The following is a 14,272-nucleotide window of genomic DNA, read 5'->3' as shown; positions in this document are numbered from 1 at the left end:
TTTGTTCTGGCTTATTTTGTGGCTTTTGCATCCGCATATGGCGATTCGTGAATCGATTCTGAAGCCGCTGATAGTTAATTTTCTGGTTTTTATATACAAACTCGCTTCCTAATGTCATGATGATGAGTGTTCTGTTGCGGTCTGAATTGAAAGTTCAAGATGTGCTCGTGTTGTAGATGGTCCATACTTTGGAGCACTGAACTTTCGAATGTTTTTTGGCCAAATACGGACAAGGTTACTGGGCCCAAAACAGCCGGAAGCAATAGACGATGGGTGATGGGTGATGTGTGATGGGTTCAGTTCATTACAGTTACCAATTGGCATCTAAATACGCATTTATTGAGTTCATTAATTCGAGAAGAGATCATCATCATTGTGATCGCCGCCAGAAGCCAGGTCACTCAACGTCCAACTCATCGTCTGATATTTATATTTGCTTTCAGCTCCATTCGTTTCGGACCGCTTTTGTGTGTAATTATAACACTTGGCTATAGCTTCAGGCACTTCCGCCTGCAGTTTTTCGATAGGGAGACACGACAGATGAACAATCGAACCGCCACTCGCATATTTCCGGTGCTAAACCGATCCAAGACACACAACTTGTTTGGATGAAATAATTTACATTTGAAATTGAAATTTGTGCGACTTCTGTGGCTTAATGGCACCACTTGGCTTAATGCCAGCGCTCTCTAGTCGGGTTCTAAATCATTTTAGATTTTAGTTTATTTATTAGCCAGGTCCCGGCACCGCCACATCTTCACAGCAGCCCAAAGGGCATTCAACTTCCCCGGCAAATTAATTCACAATCTCCACGCGACGATCGCATTAGCTTAAAGGCTTATATATGTACATGTTTATGCGTTCGTATAAGGAGAGATCTATTTGGCTTTCGGTATTGTTCGACTCAAGGCATTGGCCATTGTTTTGTCGCGTTTTCGACCGAATTATTTGCATCTGAAAACCCACTGATGACAATTGATGCGTTTCGGCCTTAACCATGAACATGAAATCTTCAATCTTTCCATGGGAACGGAACTGAAAGACGCGCAGATTTCAATTCAAGTGATTGCACAGATATCAAAAAAACATTTTAACACCTAGTTTAAACAAATGTATTCTTGAAAGTAAATAAGTTAATTTTTCAGTGTTTATGCTTATTTAATAGAGTGTTTATTGGCCAGGGGAGTGGGTAATCATCTTGTACTCGCTTAGCAATCAAAGTAATCAGCATATTGCCCCACAAACTATGCCAAATTGCACAAACTTAAATTGCCCTGCCACATGACAAAAATCCAGCTTATTGGGGCAGGTCCAGGCAACACAACTTTGCCAGCAAATCCGCATTCGTTTGGGCATAATTGTTTGGAATTTCGTTAATTCACAAACAGTTTTATGCTACATTACGTTTCGTCATCGCAACTCGAACAAAAGACAGGAGACAGCCGTCAGGCTGGGAGCAAAAAAAAGGGCCCGAATTCAACAAAGTTTGGTCCTTTATATTGGCCAACATGCTAATGACATAATGCATACTTGAAAAGGCTTTCCCCTTTAACTTTTACCCCCGAAGGAGGACGACCAACAACCGACTGACTTACTGACTGGGAAAGGCTTCACTTGCTTCATTCACCCATTTGGTTTTAGCCCTTGCGTGTTTATGCATAGTTTACACTGAAAAAAAAGGAAGAAATGATTTGCAAACAGCTTATAAAAGGGCGACTTAAGAATATACAGACTTGGGTTTATCTCCCAATATGCATATCTATTTTTAGGACTTTAAACCGATTTTAAATTAACGTTAAAGAGTTACCTATTTGCACCAGAAAAGTATCATTTTATATAAAATTTAAAAAGAAAGAATAGGAAATATCCAGAAAAGAATCATTTTATATAAAATTTAAAAAGAAAGAATAGGAAATATACTAAAAATATGTATAGATCGGTATTTTAATTACACAAATGTTCAATTAACTAAGTTCCAAAACATCAACGAATAATTTATACACGATAGTTTGGCAGTGAAAGGGTATTCAACCGGAAAGGGAATTACGACGTATTATGTAGACATAGCTGGACGTAAATATATGGCAGGCACTGTGTCAGGAAGTTGACTAAAAGACCGTTAAATGAAAATCAACACGAACATGCTTCCTGTATAAATCAACTGGTTGCGTTGCTCCCGCTATATGCCATACATATTTATACCAATTTATATGGATTCCGTTGAGGACTCGGCTCCAAACTCCATGAATTTTTGCGGGTGGTTCTACTACACCGCCGACCTGCCGCGCACTTTTGACTTTTGCGTTGACATGACATTTGCCAGGACATGGGAAACATATTACACTCGGCAACAAGTTGTGGAAAAAGTGGGAAGATATGAACTGGAACTTTACTTGCTCTGAACTCACTAACTCATTTAGCGAGATAAATATTATTCCTGTACTATAAAGATAGGTAACTACTTTAAAAAGTATTTTAATAAAATATTTTAAATACTCCATCAACGCTAAACCAAAATTTTGGTTAAAATGTATAAAAATACTTATATTAGGGTAATATTTAATTTAATTTATATACATAATCTTTTCCGTGCAGCTCAGTGTACTCAGGAAGCCCAGATCCACAAATGAACTTCGTTGCAAAACGCTTAACCGGAGAAGGACAGCAACGGCTCCTCCTCCAAATCCTGGCTCGTTTCCCAGGCTGCACGCCAGCTCCTGGAGTCCCTGTTTATTTGCATTAGCGAGCGCCTCCTGCGCTTTTCTACGCCCACGCCGCTGCTCCTTTTTCCCGCCGCCCGTGCTCCTGCTCCTATCCACCAGTCAAGTCACCCCGTCCTCCTGTCTGACATTTAGCATATTTGCGTTTTGTGGCAGCTGCAGCCAGGCTGAGGGATTCCGAACCGGAATCCAAATCCAATTCCGCATTACATGCTACCGTGCCCAACTTATTAAACGTTGTCGCTGTCCCATTTACCCACTGCGAACTGCGCACTCAAAGAAAAAACTAATTGGGTAAAAGCCAAATATAATAGTTTAATTCATTCCCCATGAACTGATTAAAGTTAAATACACAAATGTACTGATACTAGTTAAACGCAAGTAATTTGTTATTTAATCGCAAACAATTTAATAGCTTAAAAAGGTTGTTAAAACTTAAGATCTAGCCAACCATGGATTTGTTTCGAGTTTCTGGCAGTGCATCAACAGGAGCAACTCAATGGGAGTTGGACCTTCTGCGGGAGTACGAATTTTGCCATTCAGGAGTACAAAACCCAAGCGTCCGCTGCTCCAGGCCCGCACAATGGAGGACAAGCCCAAGCAGGGCGCACGGCTGGCTCTGCTCGTGGTCGAGCGGCTGCACCTGAACATCAAGTGCCAGGTGAGATTGCCACCCAGCAGGCCTGGGGATTCCACTTGGATGTCACTGGCGAGTTTCTCAGTCTCAGTTTTCATTTGTGCCTCAGCCGAACGAAGGGCAAAATACTTAAAATCTCAAGTGATAAATCTTTTTGTTTGTTGCTCTGTAAAAATTGTTTCGTATTCTCCAACGATGGCCGCCATACCCAAACGTAAAAATCAGACGGCCAAGGATCGCAGTCGGGATGCTGCCACTACGGCGCTACGCAGACTGGTTATCCCACGACCGGACATCCTGCACACCTACCTGGAGTACAAGCAGATCAATCAGTATCTGGAGTACCTGGCCCAGCGGTATCCCCACTTCGTGCACGTCCACATCCTGGGCCACACGCACGAGAAGCGGGAGATTCGCGCACTGGAGATCAACTGGATGAACTCGGAGAACGTGGAGCTGTCGCCGCAGATGCGGGAACACGCACCGCGGCTCTTCGACAACGCACCCAATGGACGATTCACCGTTCCGGTGATCCACCTGGGTGAGCACTGCCGGAAAACCGTCTTCATAGAGGCGGGCACACATGCCCGCGAATGGATCAGCATATCCACGGCCCTCAATTGCATCTACCAGCTGACGGAGCGATACACCAGGAACATCGAGGTGCTCCGAAAGCTTCGCTTTATAATCGTTCCGCTGGTCAATCCCGATGGCTACGAGTACTCCCGCACCAAGGTAAGAAAGGATTTTCGTTATAATAATTACCAACATGAGATTGTAAACGATGCAACCAACTCCCTAGAATCCCAAGTGGCGCAAGAACCGACGGCCACACAAGTCCACCAAATTTGTGGGCACTGATTGCAATCGAAATTACGACATCTTCTGGAACAGCGGACCCAGCAAGATCAACCGCAACACATACAAGGGTGAAAGTCCGTTTTCCGAGCCGGAGACGCGGGCCATGCGGAGCATTCTCGACAGGATGAGTTCGAACCTCCTGTTCTTTTTGTCCCTGCACTCGTATGGGCAAAGTATCATGTATCCGTGGGGCTACTGCCGTGACAATCCGCTTTACTGGCGCGAACTGAGCTCCCTTGCGAATTCCGGCAAGAGTGCGATCAAGTCCTACAATGGCCGGGAGTACCGAACGGGAAGCATCAGCTGTCTGACCAAGCGAACCATTGCCGGGTCCGTTGTGGATTATGTATACGGGGTGCTGAAGGTGCCGATGGCTCTGGTGATGGAGTTGCCATCACGAGAGCTTGGCTTCCAGCCGCCAGTGGAGATGATCAGTCAAATTGGACACGAGAGCTGGTATGGGATTCGTGAGATGTGCAAGCGCTCCTATGACCTGCGAAATCAGATTGCCCGTGAAAATGATCCACCTATGCCAACACCACGACCGCCTCGTTACGAAACCAGTAATGAGGGCGTGGCAATCGAGAAAACGTCAACGTCCACGGAAGAAGCCACAGCGGCTGGTGGCGATTGTGCCAAAACCACGTCAAAGAAGAAGCGATCAAAGCGCACGGTTCGCACGCAGCACGAGGACATCGTACAGCTGCAAAGGAGTTTCAAGACCCGTGAATCGCAGGACCTGCCCGAGGGCATTCAAGTCCTGCCTCCGGGACTCTTTCCGCGTCAAATGGAGCCGCGTTATCCACCGATAAAACGATCTGGACTCAGTCGTGATGGACAAGGTGGTGGAGATGGCGCCATTCTGACCAGCCGTGGCAAACCCACTATTTCCTCACAAACGCCGCTGGTTGTCCGATGAGCTTAAAATTTGGTTTTGTGATTAGTGGTAACGTAAACATAAATTAAATTAAATTTTAGATTACAAGTGTAAGTCAAACTTAACTGCGATGAACCCAAATAAACGGTCCTTTTTTTACATATAACGTAAGGTTTACTATAAGCTTGGTCTTCAAATTTAAATCTTTAAAATAAGGTTTTCCAATTTATTTTGTAAATTAATACAAACAATAAGCCAAATTATGTTGAAATCCTTCTCTTCTACGCATTTTACATGGTAGGTTCACAATTTTTTTCTGGGAAACATTACGAAAACTTTTCGTTAATTTCGCAATTCTAAGTTTATTTGATTCGCGAGGATGCTTATAGGCTAAAACAACAAACAATGTTGATGGGGTTACTTATCATCCATGGTGGGTACCCTAGGTGCAGCGTATTTCAGGCGCAGTTTATCGTATATTTTGCGGTCCTGTCAAGAAAGTAGATACACGATAAGCAATTTTAAATAACAAGATATTGAGGCATTTTTACCTGTTCGTTAACTGAGGGGCGAAGCTGCTGTAAAGCTTCCTTGAAATGCTGGCTGCGTACGCACAGATCGTCAAGGTTTGTGTCGCCATTGTTTAGAGATTGGCGCAGGGAGAACATGGAGGCCTGCTTAACCAGTCCCGCCAGGTCAGCGCCAGTATAACCCTCAGTTTGGGCAGCAATTTCATCAAGATCTACATCATCGGCCAGAACTGGACGCTTTCCGTTCTGCGATGTAATAGAAAAGGTATTCAAATGTAAATAATTGAATAAAGGGAATAATCTAAATCTTACCTTGGTTGTGGCCTTCAAAATCTCAGTACGTTCGCTCTGCTCGGGGAAACCAACGTACAAAATGGTGTCCAGGCGACCCGGTCGCAGGATGGCCGGATCAATGATATCTGGTCTGTTGGTGGCTGCCAATATGTATACACCCTTGCGCTCCTCGACGCCATCCATTTCGGTCAGCAGTTGATTAACTATACGAGTTCCCGAATTATTACCATCGCCACCATCCGATCGCTTGGGGCACAAGGAGTCGAACTCGTCGAAGAAGATGACGCAAGGTGCAGAGTTACGGGCACGTTGGAAGCAGGCACGCACAGCGCGTTCGCTTTCGCCAACATACTAAACAAATACACAAATGATTGGCAAAGCCAGAAATGTACATCATTTAAATTATCTTACCATGTTCATAAGCTCGGGCCCCTTCACCGATATAAAATTGATGCCAGCCTCATTGGCAATAGCCTTGGCTAAAAGCGTTTTGCCGCAACCTGGTGGACCACACAGCAGAACGCCTGACGGAGCAGTCAGCCCAAGACGTTCGAGCATCTCCGGATACTTGACCGGAGCCAAAACAGCCAGCTTAAGCTCCTCGCGAATTTTTTCTAGGGCACCAATGTCATCCCAAGTGGTGTCCGGCACTGTAACAAAGCCCTCGCGCTTGGCGGAAGGCTGCATCACCTTAATGGCATCTACGAAATCGATGAGAGTCAGGCAGAAGTTTGGGTCTGCGAACTCCTCAGGCGGGTTGTCTAGAAAATTGGTCAGCTCGGCCAGCGTGGGTTCGTAGTATTCTTCATTGGAGGAGGAGTCCACTTTCTGCTCAACGGCTTTTTTGGGCTCTTCGGTAGCGACTTCATCTACTTCCATGGCCGCATCCGTTGGCTTCTCCGGTGATTTCTTCTGCGATTTCTTAGGTGATTTGCCGTTGGTCACTTTTTCTGAGGTTTCCGTTTTGGGTGAATCGCCTTCTGATTTCTCCTTATCAGAGGTTTCCTTGTCACCATCTGCCTTTGGCTCTGCCTCTGCATCTGTTGCAGTTTCCTTATCTTTTGAGTCAGCAACAGTTGTTTGTTCAGCCTTTTCACCTGCCTCCTCGCTGGGTTCGTCGTCATCCAAAGTGACCGTTGTCATGTTCTTCTCACTGGCAGCGTGCAGTTCACGGAACTTCTTCATCGACCTACGTTTCACGGCCACAGAAGCAGCTCGGCTGACGAGAGCCATCAGATCAGCACCGACATATCCCGGTGTAAGCTCGGCAATCTTATCATAGTTAAGCTTTGGATCGATGGACAAACCTTCGCACTGGATGCGCAAGATTTCACGCCGCTCCTTACGCGACGGGATGTGTATGGCAATTTCGTGATCGAAGCGACCGATGCGACGTAGTCCAGGGTCCAGGACATCGGGACGCGTGGTGGCAGCTATGACGACAACTGATTGACCAAACTCGTTGGCCTTAAGGTTGTCCAAACTGCTAATCAGCTGCGACACAATGCGACGTTCCATATCCTTGGACGCCCACTGACGATTCCCTCCGATGGCGTCGATCTCATCGATGAAAAGCACACAAGGGGAGTAGCCTATGGCCTGTTCAAAGACCTCGCGAATCCGCTCTTCCGACTCACCAGAGATGCCACCAATTAGCTCCGTGGCCGGTATTTCCAGCAGTGGCATTTTTAGTTGCTGTGTTGAAGAGCAGAGATAGTTAATATATGACAACGATTTCATTTTATTTTATAGTACAGACCCCGCTAATGGCACGAGCAAGAAAGGTTTTGCCACAGCCGGGCGGCCCATGCAGCAATAAACCCCTCGAAGGCAGTAGTCCCAATTGGAAGTAGAACTCCGGCGACTTAATGTGGATCAGCATCTCGCATAACTCCTTCAGGGTGCTATCCATACCGCCAATGTCCCGGAAACTTTCCGTGGTATGCTGCACCTCCAACTCCTTTTTGTACTTTCTCGGGCGGTCCCGATTTTGGTTTTGGTGCAACTGCTGATATAAGCCAGGTGCATTGCGGTGGTCTTTGGAACGCGCACCGGCGTCCTCTAAATGATTCTTAGCCCGATGCCCCACACCTGCATGCACTAAAACAAACGATTTAATAGATTTTTCTAAAGCTATTCAAATAACTCACGTTTTGGCACGGACTCCGTCTGGGGGATGTGAATAGTATTCGGTTTAACTGCTAATAGAGAAGGTTATTAAACTAAGTCACAGCCTCATGCATTCGTAACCCACTTTTCTTTGGAGCCACTGCGATCTCCGGCACATCCTCCATCAGGCGTTTTAAGGCGTTGGCCTGAACTGCTGGAGGAGCAGCAGATGCAGATGCAGCTGCAGCACCATCTCCGTTGGTTGTGTTTGTATTCGAGTCATCGTCGTTGTCATCACCACTGGATATATCGATCGGCTCGCTGATCGGCTTGGGCGCCAGCGGCTTTCTTGGTTGACTATACAGGCTGTTCATCATATTGTTCATCACACTATTGGTGGGTGGCGCCTCGAATTCCTCGCTAACGCAATCTTCCTCGGAACTGCTTACCTTGTCCAAGTTGTAGCTTTCCGATATGATCGAGAACGCTGCAAGATAAATATTGTTTGTCATGTGTATAGCTAATAAAACACATACGCCTTAGTCCAATGTTTACCTTGGTGCACCAGCTGTCTGAAGGGTCCGAATTTGCGACGCGAATATTCCGGGTACTTTTGCATCAACTCCCTGGTCATCTGCTTCACATCCAGGTAGGTTTCCCCGATGTGCTCCTCGAGGTACTGGAATCGAAAGTAGAGCGCAATTAGCACACGATGCGGGTAGCCTGCGGACCTAACCTTGTTTTCCCTTGCCCAAATTCGCCGCCCTGCGAAGGGTTTTTGTGTTTTTTTTTGTTCCTGCTTTACATGGGAATTTACCGGCTATCGGGCAGCTGGCAAGGGGGAAAGTGTGTGGGGATGAACTAGGGATTTGGACGTACCTTCTTTACTCGGATCGTTATCAGATGGTCGTGCAGCAGCGGCTTGGCTTTCTTCATATTATTCAAGGATTACTGCTGTCTAGACATTCGCACGAGGACAATTAATTCACTTTGCCGCTCGCAAAATGCTAACGAAGCTGTCGCCTCGATATCTTTGCTTTGCAGGCCGTTTCCACTCTTCCACTTCTTCGTATCGGATGCGTGTGTATCGAAAGGGATTTACTTCAATCAAACGTAAATTTGTGAATTATTTTTACTCGTCTAACACCTCAGAGGGTTCAATTGTTAAGTAATATTAAACGGTGCAACACCAATGATAGGACATTTAATCCTCGTGACTTTTTCCAGAACGAAACTCTAAAAATTTTCATTGTGAACACGCAGAAAATGTGTCAGTAACTGTCCAACGATAACGATGGCGTGCCCAACAACTATCGATAGCCGCAAACAGCTGTTCGCCGTTGTTATCTCGCTCCCGCCCGCAGCATAGTCGCTCACTCGCTCTGCTCTCTCGCTCGCTCTCTGAACGGAACAACTGAGTAGTCTGAATTTTACAAGTAACCAAACCAAAAATTAAATGTGCTTTTACATCAACAAACGTTGGACGCGCAATAAGTGAGGTGTTAATTATGCGCCGCAGCAGCAGCCAGCAGTGAAATAATGTTGCACTCCGTCTGAGTTCGGCCGCACAATTGTTTTGGATTGGATAAATCGCAAAATTTGAACGCATAAGAAAACAGCCAGAAGAACACCGAACGGAAAAAAAGAAAGCGCGATGTGCGACGGTGAAATTGGCGATCCGGTGACTCAGCCACGTTCCGAGGGCGGCGGACTGGTCACAATGGATGAGGTGACCCGTACAGATAAGCACCTGACCAATGGATCGCCAGATCCGGAGCCCGTGGATCCCCTGCTGGTGGCCCACTGGTCGATCGAGAATGTGACCAGTTGGGCCACCTACACCGAGCACTTTTCGAGAACACTGCTCGACTGCCTGCGCCAGGAGGCCATCGACGGGGAGGTGCTGCTCTCGCTCACCGAGGAAGATGTACGGGATATGCGCTACAAACTGGGCTACAAACTCACCTTCGGGGAGCTCAAGAAATTCTGGCTGGCTGTGCTCAAGCTACAGCTGCTGGTGAAGAACAGCTCTGCGGAATCCGTAATGCTGGGCATCGAGAGCCATGGCGGAAACTCGGTCTACATGCCACTGGCCGGCACCGGCTGCGGTCCACCTTCCTCATCCACGTGCCCCTGTCCGCAGGTCGAGTGCCCCAGCTATGTGTCCGACTGCGATACCTATTTGCGCATGGGCGGACGCTATGTGGCGCCGGAATACTTCAAGACCGCCATGAGCTTAGGTGAGTGGTCCACGGTTCCCACCGACGACAACCTGCCCCCCTTCAATTACGAAGGTCAATTGTCCATTGATTGCTTCTACGGGCTTATCGGTCGTGTGCCAATTCTCGAGAGCTTTTCTCTATAGCGCGATTCAGGCATAAACTTTCCTTGCGATAACCGAGAAGTAAGAGGTTTCCCCATGGGAATGACTATTGTGTATACATATATACATATACGTAGATTGCAAGCTTATGCATATGGTGCTTATGACATATAAATTACGCAGATTCAGTTTACTGGCGAAATGTATTGGGCACTCTTTAAATATACTATATAAGCATTCTGATATTCTTGCTCGTAATCCAAACGAACCAGCTAAGAAGAAACATACACTTTGATCTTTTTAAATATCTTGCAATTAGTTCTTGTCATGTTTGCCAGCATTAATCAGCAACTTTTCCTACAACCAGAAATAGGCTCTTCCCTTGTGACAAACGTTGCTTTATTAGCACACATATTTCTGGAGTTCATCAGCCAATATAATCACGACTTAAGTGATAAGCCAACAATAATAGGTTCAATGTCACGCATGCTATAAATGTTTAATCAGACCATACGTCATGAATTCCCACTTATACTCGCTGTACTATGCCCATCCTACAAAAGTAAACGAGTTTACCTTCGAGTTCATGGGTTCATTTGCTGTGAGTTCTAAACACGTCACTCGCAACTATTATTAAATAGTTTCTGACCACTAGTGACGCATTACTATTATTATTTATTTCGAGCATTGGAGGTTATTTGTGGAGACGCCGCTCGCATTTATTTGTGTACTCATATGCCTCTCATTCTGACTTACTGGTTTTATTATTTCTGCGCTCGGGTTTTGTGAGCCTTTTGTGTAACTTTGCGTGCCTTAAATTTCAAATTTCGATTTGTTTATGATACCCTTCAAACGACAGACTTACTTTACGTGGAAATTTCAACAGCTTAGCGGCAAAAGAAAACATAGACACTGTAGCCAAGCGCATATTGATTCGTATTATTGTTAAACTGATTTAGTTTTTGATAAGGTTTAGCTTTTTAATATGCGTTACTCAAAGGTCTGTAAACTGATGTTCCGTTTAAGAATATATAGAATATTTAAGCGAACAAAGTCCAAACAAAACAATGGCCTTATCTAGGCTAATTTGTTATCAGAGGCTTTTTATTTCGATAATGCGTTTTTATCATCATTACAAACTGCGTTTATTCTCTTTTGTCATGGCCACTTCAATAGATAAGTCTATATTTTGGCAGATAAAGCTGCTGAAAGATAATTCTTTGGGTAGTAAATATTACACTTTTATCGCTTTCGGAATGGGGTCAATTACATTACCAACAATAATAAACTGAAAAGGTTTCTTTCCTTTGTTAAAAGGTTTGCGCATTATACACTAAATTGTTATACAAAGATGAAAATCGTGTTTAGTCATCATTGTGATTCAACTTTATAATATACATTTTTTTAGAAATGAAATATATAGAAAGTGTATATGCAACACTTTCAAGATTTAATTTGTTCTAGCCTAGAGTTTCCAGACTAAATTGCCGATGCCATGATTATTTTTTCCACGCGCAGAGCTAGGTTAGTCACAGTCTGAATCCGCATGGTAACCAAGTTTTTTGCTCCATCAACAGGCTACTCGTTCGTTGTCACCTGGATAACTTCGTTAACAATGGTTATTGTCCATGAGCGGGTGCCGGATATGAAGCGCTATCCACCGCTGCCGGACATCTTCCTGGACAACGTGCCGCACATTCCGTGGGCCTTCAATATGTGCGAAATAACCGGCTCGCTACTGTTCACCATTTGGGTGGTCGTGCTGATCTTCCACAAGTACAGATTGGTCCTTCTGAGGCGATTCTTCGCTCTGGCGGGCACGGTTTTCCTGCTGCGATGCGTCACCATGCTGATCACATCGCTGAGCGTGCCCGGAACGCATCTGCAGTGCAGCCAGAAGGACTTTGCCATCGATGATCCCAATGTGGACATGGTGGGCGCCTTAATCATCCGCATGTCGCGGGCCTATCGCATCTGGAGCGGCCTGGGCATGTCCATTCAGGGAGTGAGGACCTGCGGCGATTATATGTTTAGTGGTCACACGGTGGCCTTGACCCTGCTCAACTTCTTTATCACAGAATGTGAGTTATTATTATTGTTGGCAATTTGCATTCTCTGACTTATTTTGATCTCTCAGACACGCCGCGAAATCTGTACTTCCTGCACACGCTGACCTGGCTGCTCAACATGTTTGGCATATTCTTCATCCTGGCCGCCCACGAGCACTACTCCATCGATGTGTTTGTGGCCTTCTATATCACCTCCCGTCTGTTTCTGTATTATCATACTCTAGCAAATAACCGGGTGAGCATTCAAGGATTTCTCCTTAAAATATTGAATTATTATCTAATATTTCCTTCGTTTCACAGGCTCTCATGCAAAGCGACTCCAAAAGGACGCGTGTTTGGTTTCCCATGTTTAGCTACTTCGAGAGCAGTGTCGATGGAATGGTGCCCAATGAATATGATTCACTTGGCTCCCTTATCGATGGGATGATTGAACAGATGTTCAAGGCCAAGGACCAATTGGCCATATCCGTGAAGCGCTGCTGGCTGGATGCCCCGCTGTCCGGCAACTCATCGGCACACATTTTTGGGGGCGAATCTGATCAGTGCTTGCGCAATGGTACAGCATCAGCCGCTTTCTTTAGTCCTAACCAGTCCATGATCGGAGGATTGGGTCGTCAGGGGAGTCAAACGAATTTGAATAGCTCTCATGCCACGGCGGCCACACCCACAGCGGCAACATCGGCGCCGGCAAAGGGTTTGCAGACCCAGAAGAAGACCTTCAGGGATGCGAGTGTGGACCCCTTCTCCCGAACGACGTTTGCTGCGGGGCAGGAAAGCGCCAAGGATTCGCCGGTGAAGGAAAAGAAGCATCTCTGATTCTCACAGTCATTCGCTCTTCCACATTCGTATATCGATGTCGCTCTTCGAAAAGCAAACATGCCGAAATCAACCATACCGACTGATATTTTTATTTCGAAATTTCCATCGATCCCCTTCCTTTCACAGCTCCCCTGTATTATTGACTGCATTCTACCATTTGTAGTGCCTTCCGGGTCAGATCCCCCCTGAGTCGAGTCGAGTCTTTCCTTAGTTTACTTGTGGAATTTGAATATCGAAGTTTTTTTTGTAGCCGGGAGACGCTCCACGTCGGCTTTTAATTGATAATGATGATAAGATAACCCTCCTCATTCCGTTCAATTGAGTTTTGAACTAATTGTATTTATTATTGAAGACTTTTTAATGCATTATTATGTAATTGTAAGCATGTGAATCAAGCGTATTTTTAGTTAACTAGTGTTAAGTTTGGAAAGTTTCTGTTGAACGCACAAACATCAATAAATCAAAATGAATATTCTCAGAGTCTGGAGAAACCACTGTAAAGAAGTATTTAATTTTATTCATAAATGGAAAGTTTTGCACAAAATTAATTTGTGCTCAGTCTTTTCCCCACCTTAAAGAAGCCCAAGTTTTGCTAGATTTGTAAATTATATTAAAAAATCTTGTTAATCATTTACCATTAGCTGGATTTGGAACAACCTGAACCAATTGAGTTTTATTAGGAAAGTAAGGGTTGGTATAAATAATATTGTGGGTTACAAACGGATGAAATTAAAAGTTCGCTTTACAAACAGAATAAAAAGCTTTAAAAAGAAAAGACCAGCGGGCTTCTACAATTCATCATTTTATTTTTGTTTGTTTTAATATAAAAATGGCATTTCTTTACTAATTTTAAGTTTAAATTACTAATATAAAGTATGTATGATTGCGGTAATTGAAAAATATATATATATCATATATTCTTGTATATATTCTTCAAGGTGTGAAAAAATAATTGTAATGAACATGAAACATCTTCTGTCAAGCGTATATTATAAGAAAGCGTTCAATTTGACTTAATGAATAACTTTTATAC

General features: G+C 44.7%; 3 protein-coding genes across 6 annotated transcripts; 2 read left to right on the top strand and 1 right to left on the bottom strand.

Moving 5' to 3' along the window:
• Positions 1-3,446: 3,446 nt before the first annotated feature.
• On the top strand, positions 3,447-5,261 carry LOC122616902 (carboxypeptidase B). The gene is made up of 2 exons (XM_043792490.1): positions 3,447-4,092; positions 4,160-5,261. The coding sequence occupies exons 1-2, from the start codon at positions 3,553-3,555 to the stop codon at positions 5,135-5,137; spliced, it is 1,518 nt and encodes a 505-aa protein (XP_043648425.1). The 5' UTR covers positions 3,447-3,552; the 3' UTR covers positions 5,138-5,261.
• A 31-nt stretch (positions 5,262-5,292) lies between these two features.
• Positions 5,293-9,073, bottom strand: LOC122618497 (nuclear valosin-containing protein-like). Of its 4 annotated transcripts, none has more exons than XM_043794971.1 (9): positions 8,908-9,073; positions 8,584-8,707; positions 8,174-8,515; positions 8,070-8,120; positions 7,679-8,019; positions 6,331-7,614; positions 5,938-6,270; positions 5,647-5,871; positions 5,293-5,584 (listed from the first exon to the last, which is right to left on the bottom strand). In XM_043794971.1, exons 1-9 carry the CDS (start codon positions 8,962-8,964, stop codon positions 5,513-5,515), a joined length of 2,829 nt encoding a protein of 942 aa, XP_043650906.1. In that variant the 5' UTR covers positions 8,965-9,073; the 3' UTR covers positions 5,293-5,512. The 4 variants fall into 4 exon arrangements, with proteins under 4 accessions (XP_043650906.1, XP_043650910.1, XP_043650907.1 ...); XM_043794975.1 differs by having other exon boundaries at positions 7,679-8,010; XM_043794972.1 differs by having other exon boundaries at positions 8,070-8,117.
• A 338-nt stretch (positions 9,074-9,411) lies between these two features.
• Positions 9,412-13,314, top strand: LOC122618498 (sphingomyelin synthase-related 1). Its single transcript, XM_043794977.1, has 4 exons — positions 9,412-10,268; positions 11,929-12,432; positions 12,489-12,655; positions 12,721-13,314. Exons 1-4 carry the CDS (start codon positions 9,683-9,685, stop codon positions 13,234-13,236), a joined length of 1,773 nt encoding a protein of 590 aa, XP_043650912.1. The 5' UTR covers positions 9,412-9,682; the 3' UTR covers positions 13,237-13,314.
• Positions 13,315-14,272: the final 958 nt, after the last annotated feature.

Source organism: Drosophila teissieri, chromosome 3L, assembly GCF_016746235.2.
Source record: "Drosophila teissieri strain GT53w chromosome 3L, Prin_Dtei_1.1, whole genome shotgun sequence".
Classification (NCBI taxonomy): domain Eukaryota; kingdom Metazoa; phylum Arthropoda; class Insecta; order Diptera; family Drosophilidae; genus Drosophila; species Drosophila teissieri.
This window is presented reverse-complemented; position numbering and strand designations above follow the sequence as displayed.

Excerpts from the sequence above, each read along its gene's own strand:
- LOC122616902 (XM_043792490.1), top strand. The coding sequence starts at position 3,553 with ATGGCCGCCATACCCAAACGTAAAAATCAGACGGCCAAGGATCGCAGT. Across the intron at positions 4,093-4,159 it reads ACGAGTACTCCCGCACCAAG|AATCCCAAGTGGCGCAAGAA; the intron begins GTAAGAAAGGAT and ends CCAACTCCCTAG.
- LOC122618497 (XM_043794971.1), bottom strand. The coding sequence starts at position 8,964 with ATGAAGAAAGCCAAGCCGCTGCTGCACGACCATCTGATAACGATCCGA. Across the intron at positions 8,708-8,907 it reads TAACGATCCGAGTAAAGAAG|TACCTCGAGGAGCACATCGG; the intron begins GTACGTCCAAAT and ends TTTCGATTCCAG. Across the intron at positions 7,615-7,678 it reads TTGCTCGTGCCATTAGCGGG|CAACTAAAAATGCCACTGCT; the intron begins GTCTGTACTATA and ends TCTTCAACACAG.
- LOC122618498 (XM_043794977.1), top strand. The coding sequence starts at position 9,683 with ATGTGCGACGGTGAAATTGGCGATCCGGTGACTCAGCCACGTTCCGAG. Across the intron at positions 10,269-11,928 it reads CAAGACCGCCATGAGCTTAG|GCTACTCGTTCGTTGTCACC; the intron begins GTGAGTGGTCCA and ends CTCCATCAACAG. Across the intron at positions 12,656-12,720 it reads ATACTCTAGCAAATAACCGG|GCTCTCATGCAAAGCGACTC; the intron begins GTGAGCATTCAA and ends TTCGTTTCACAG.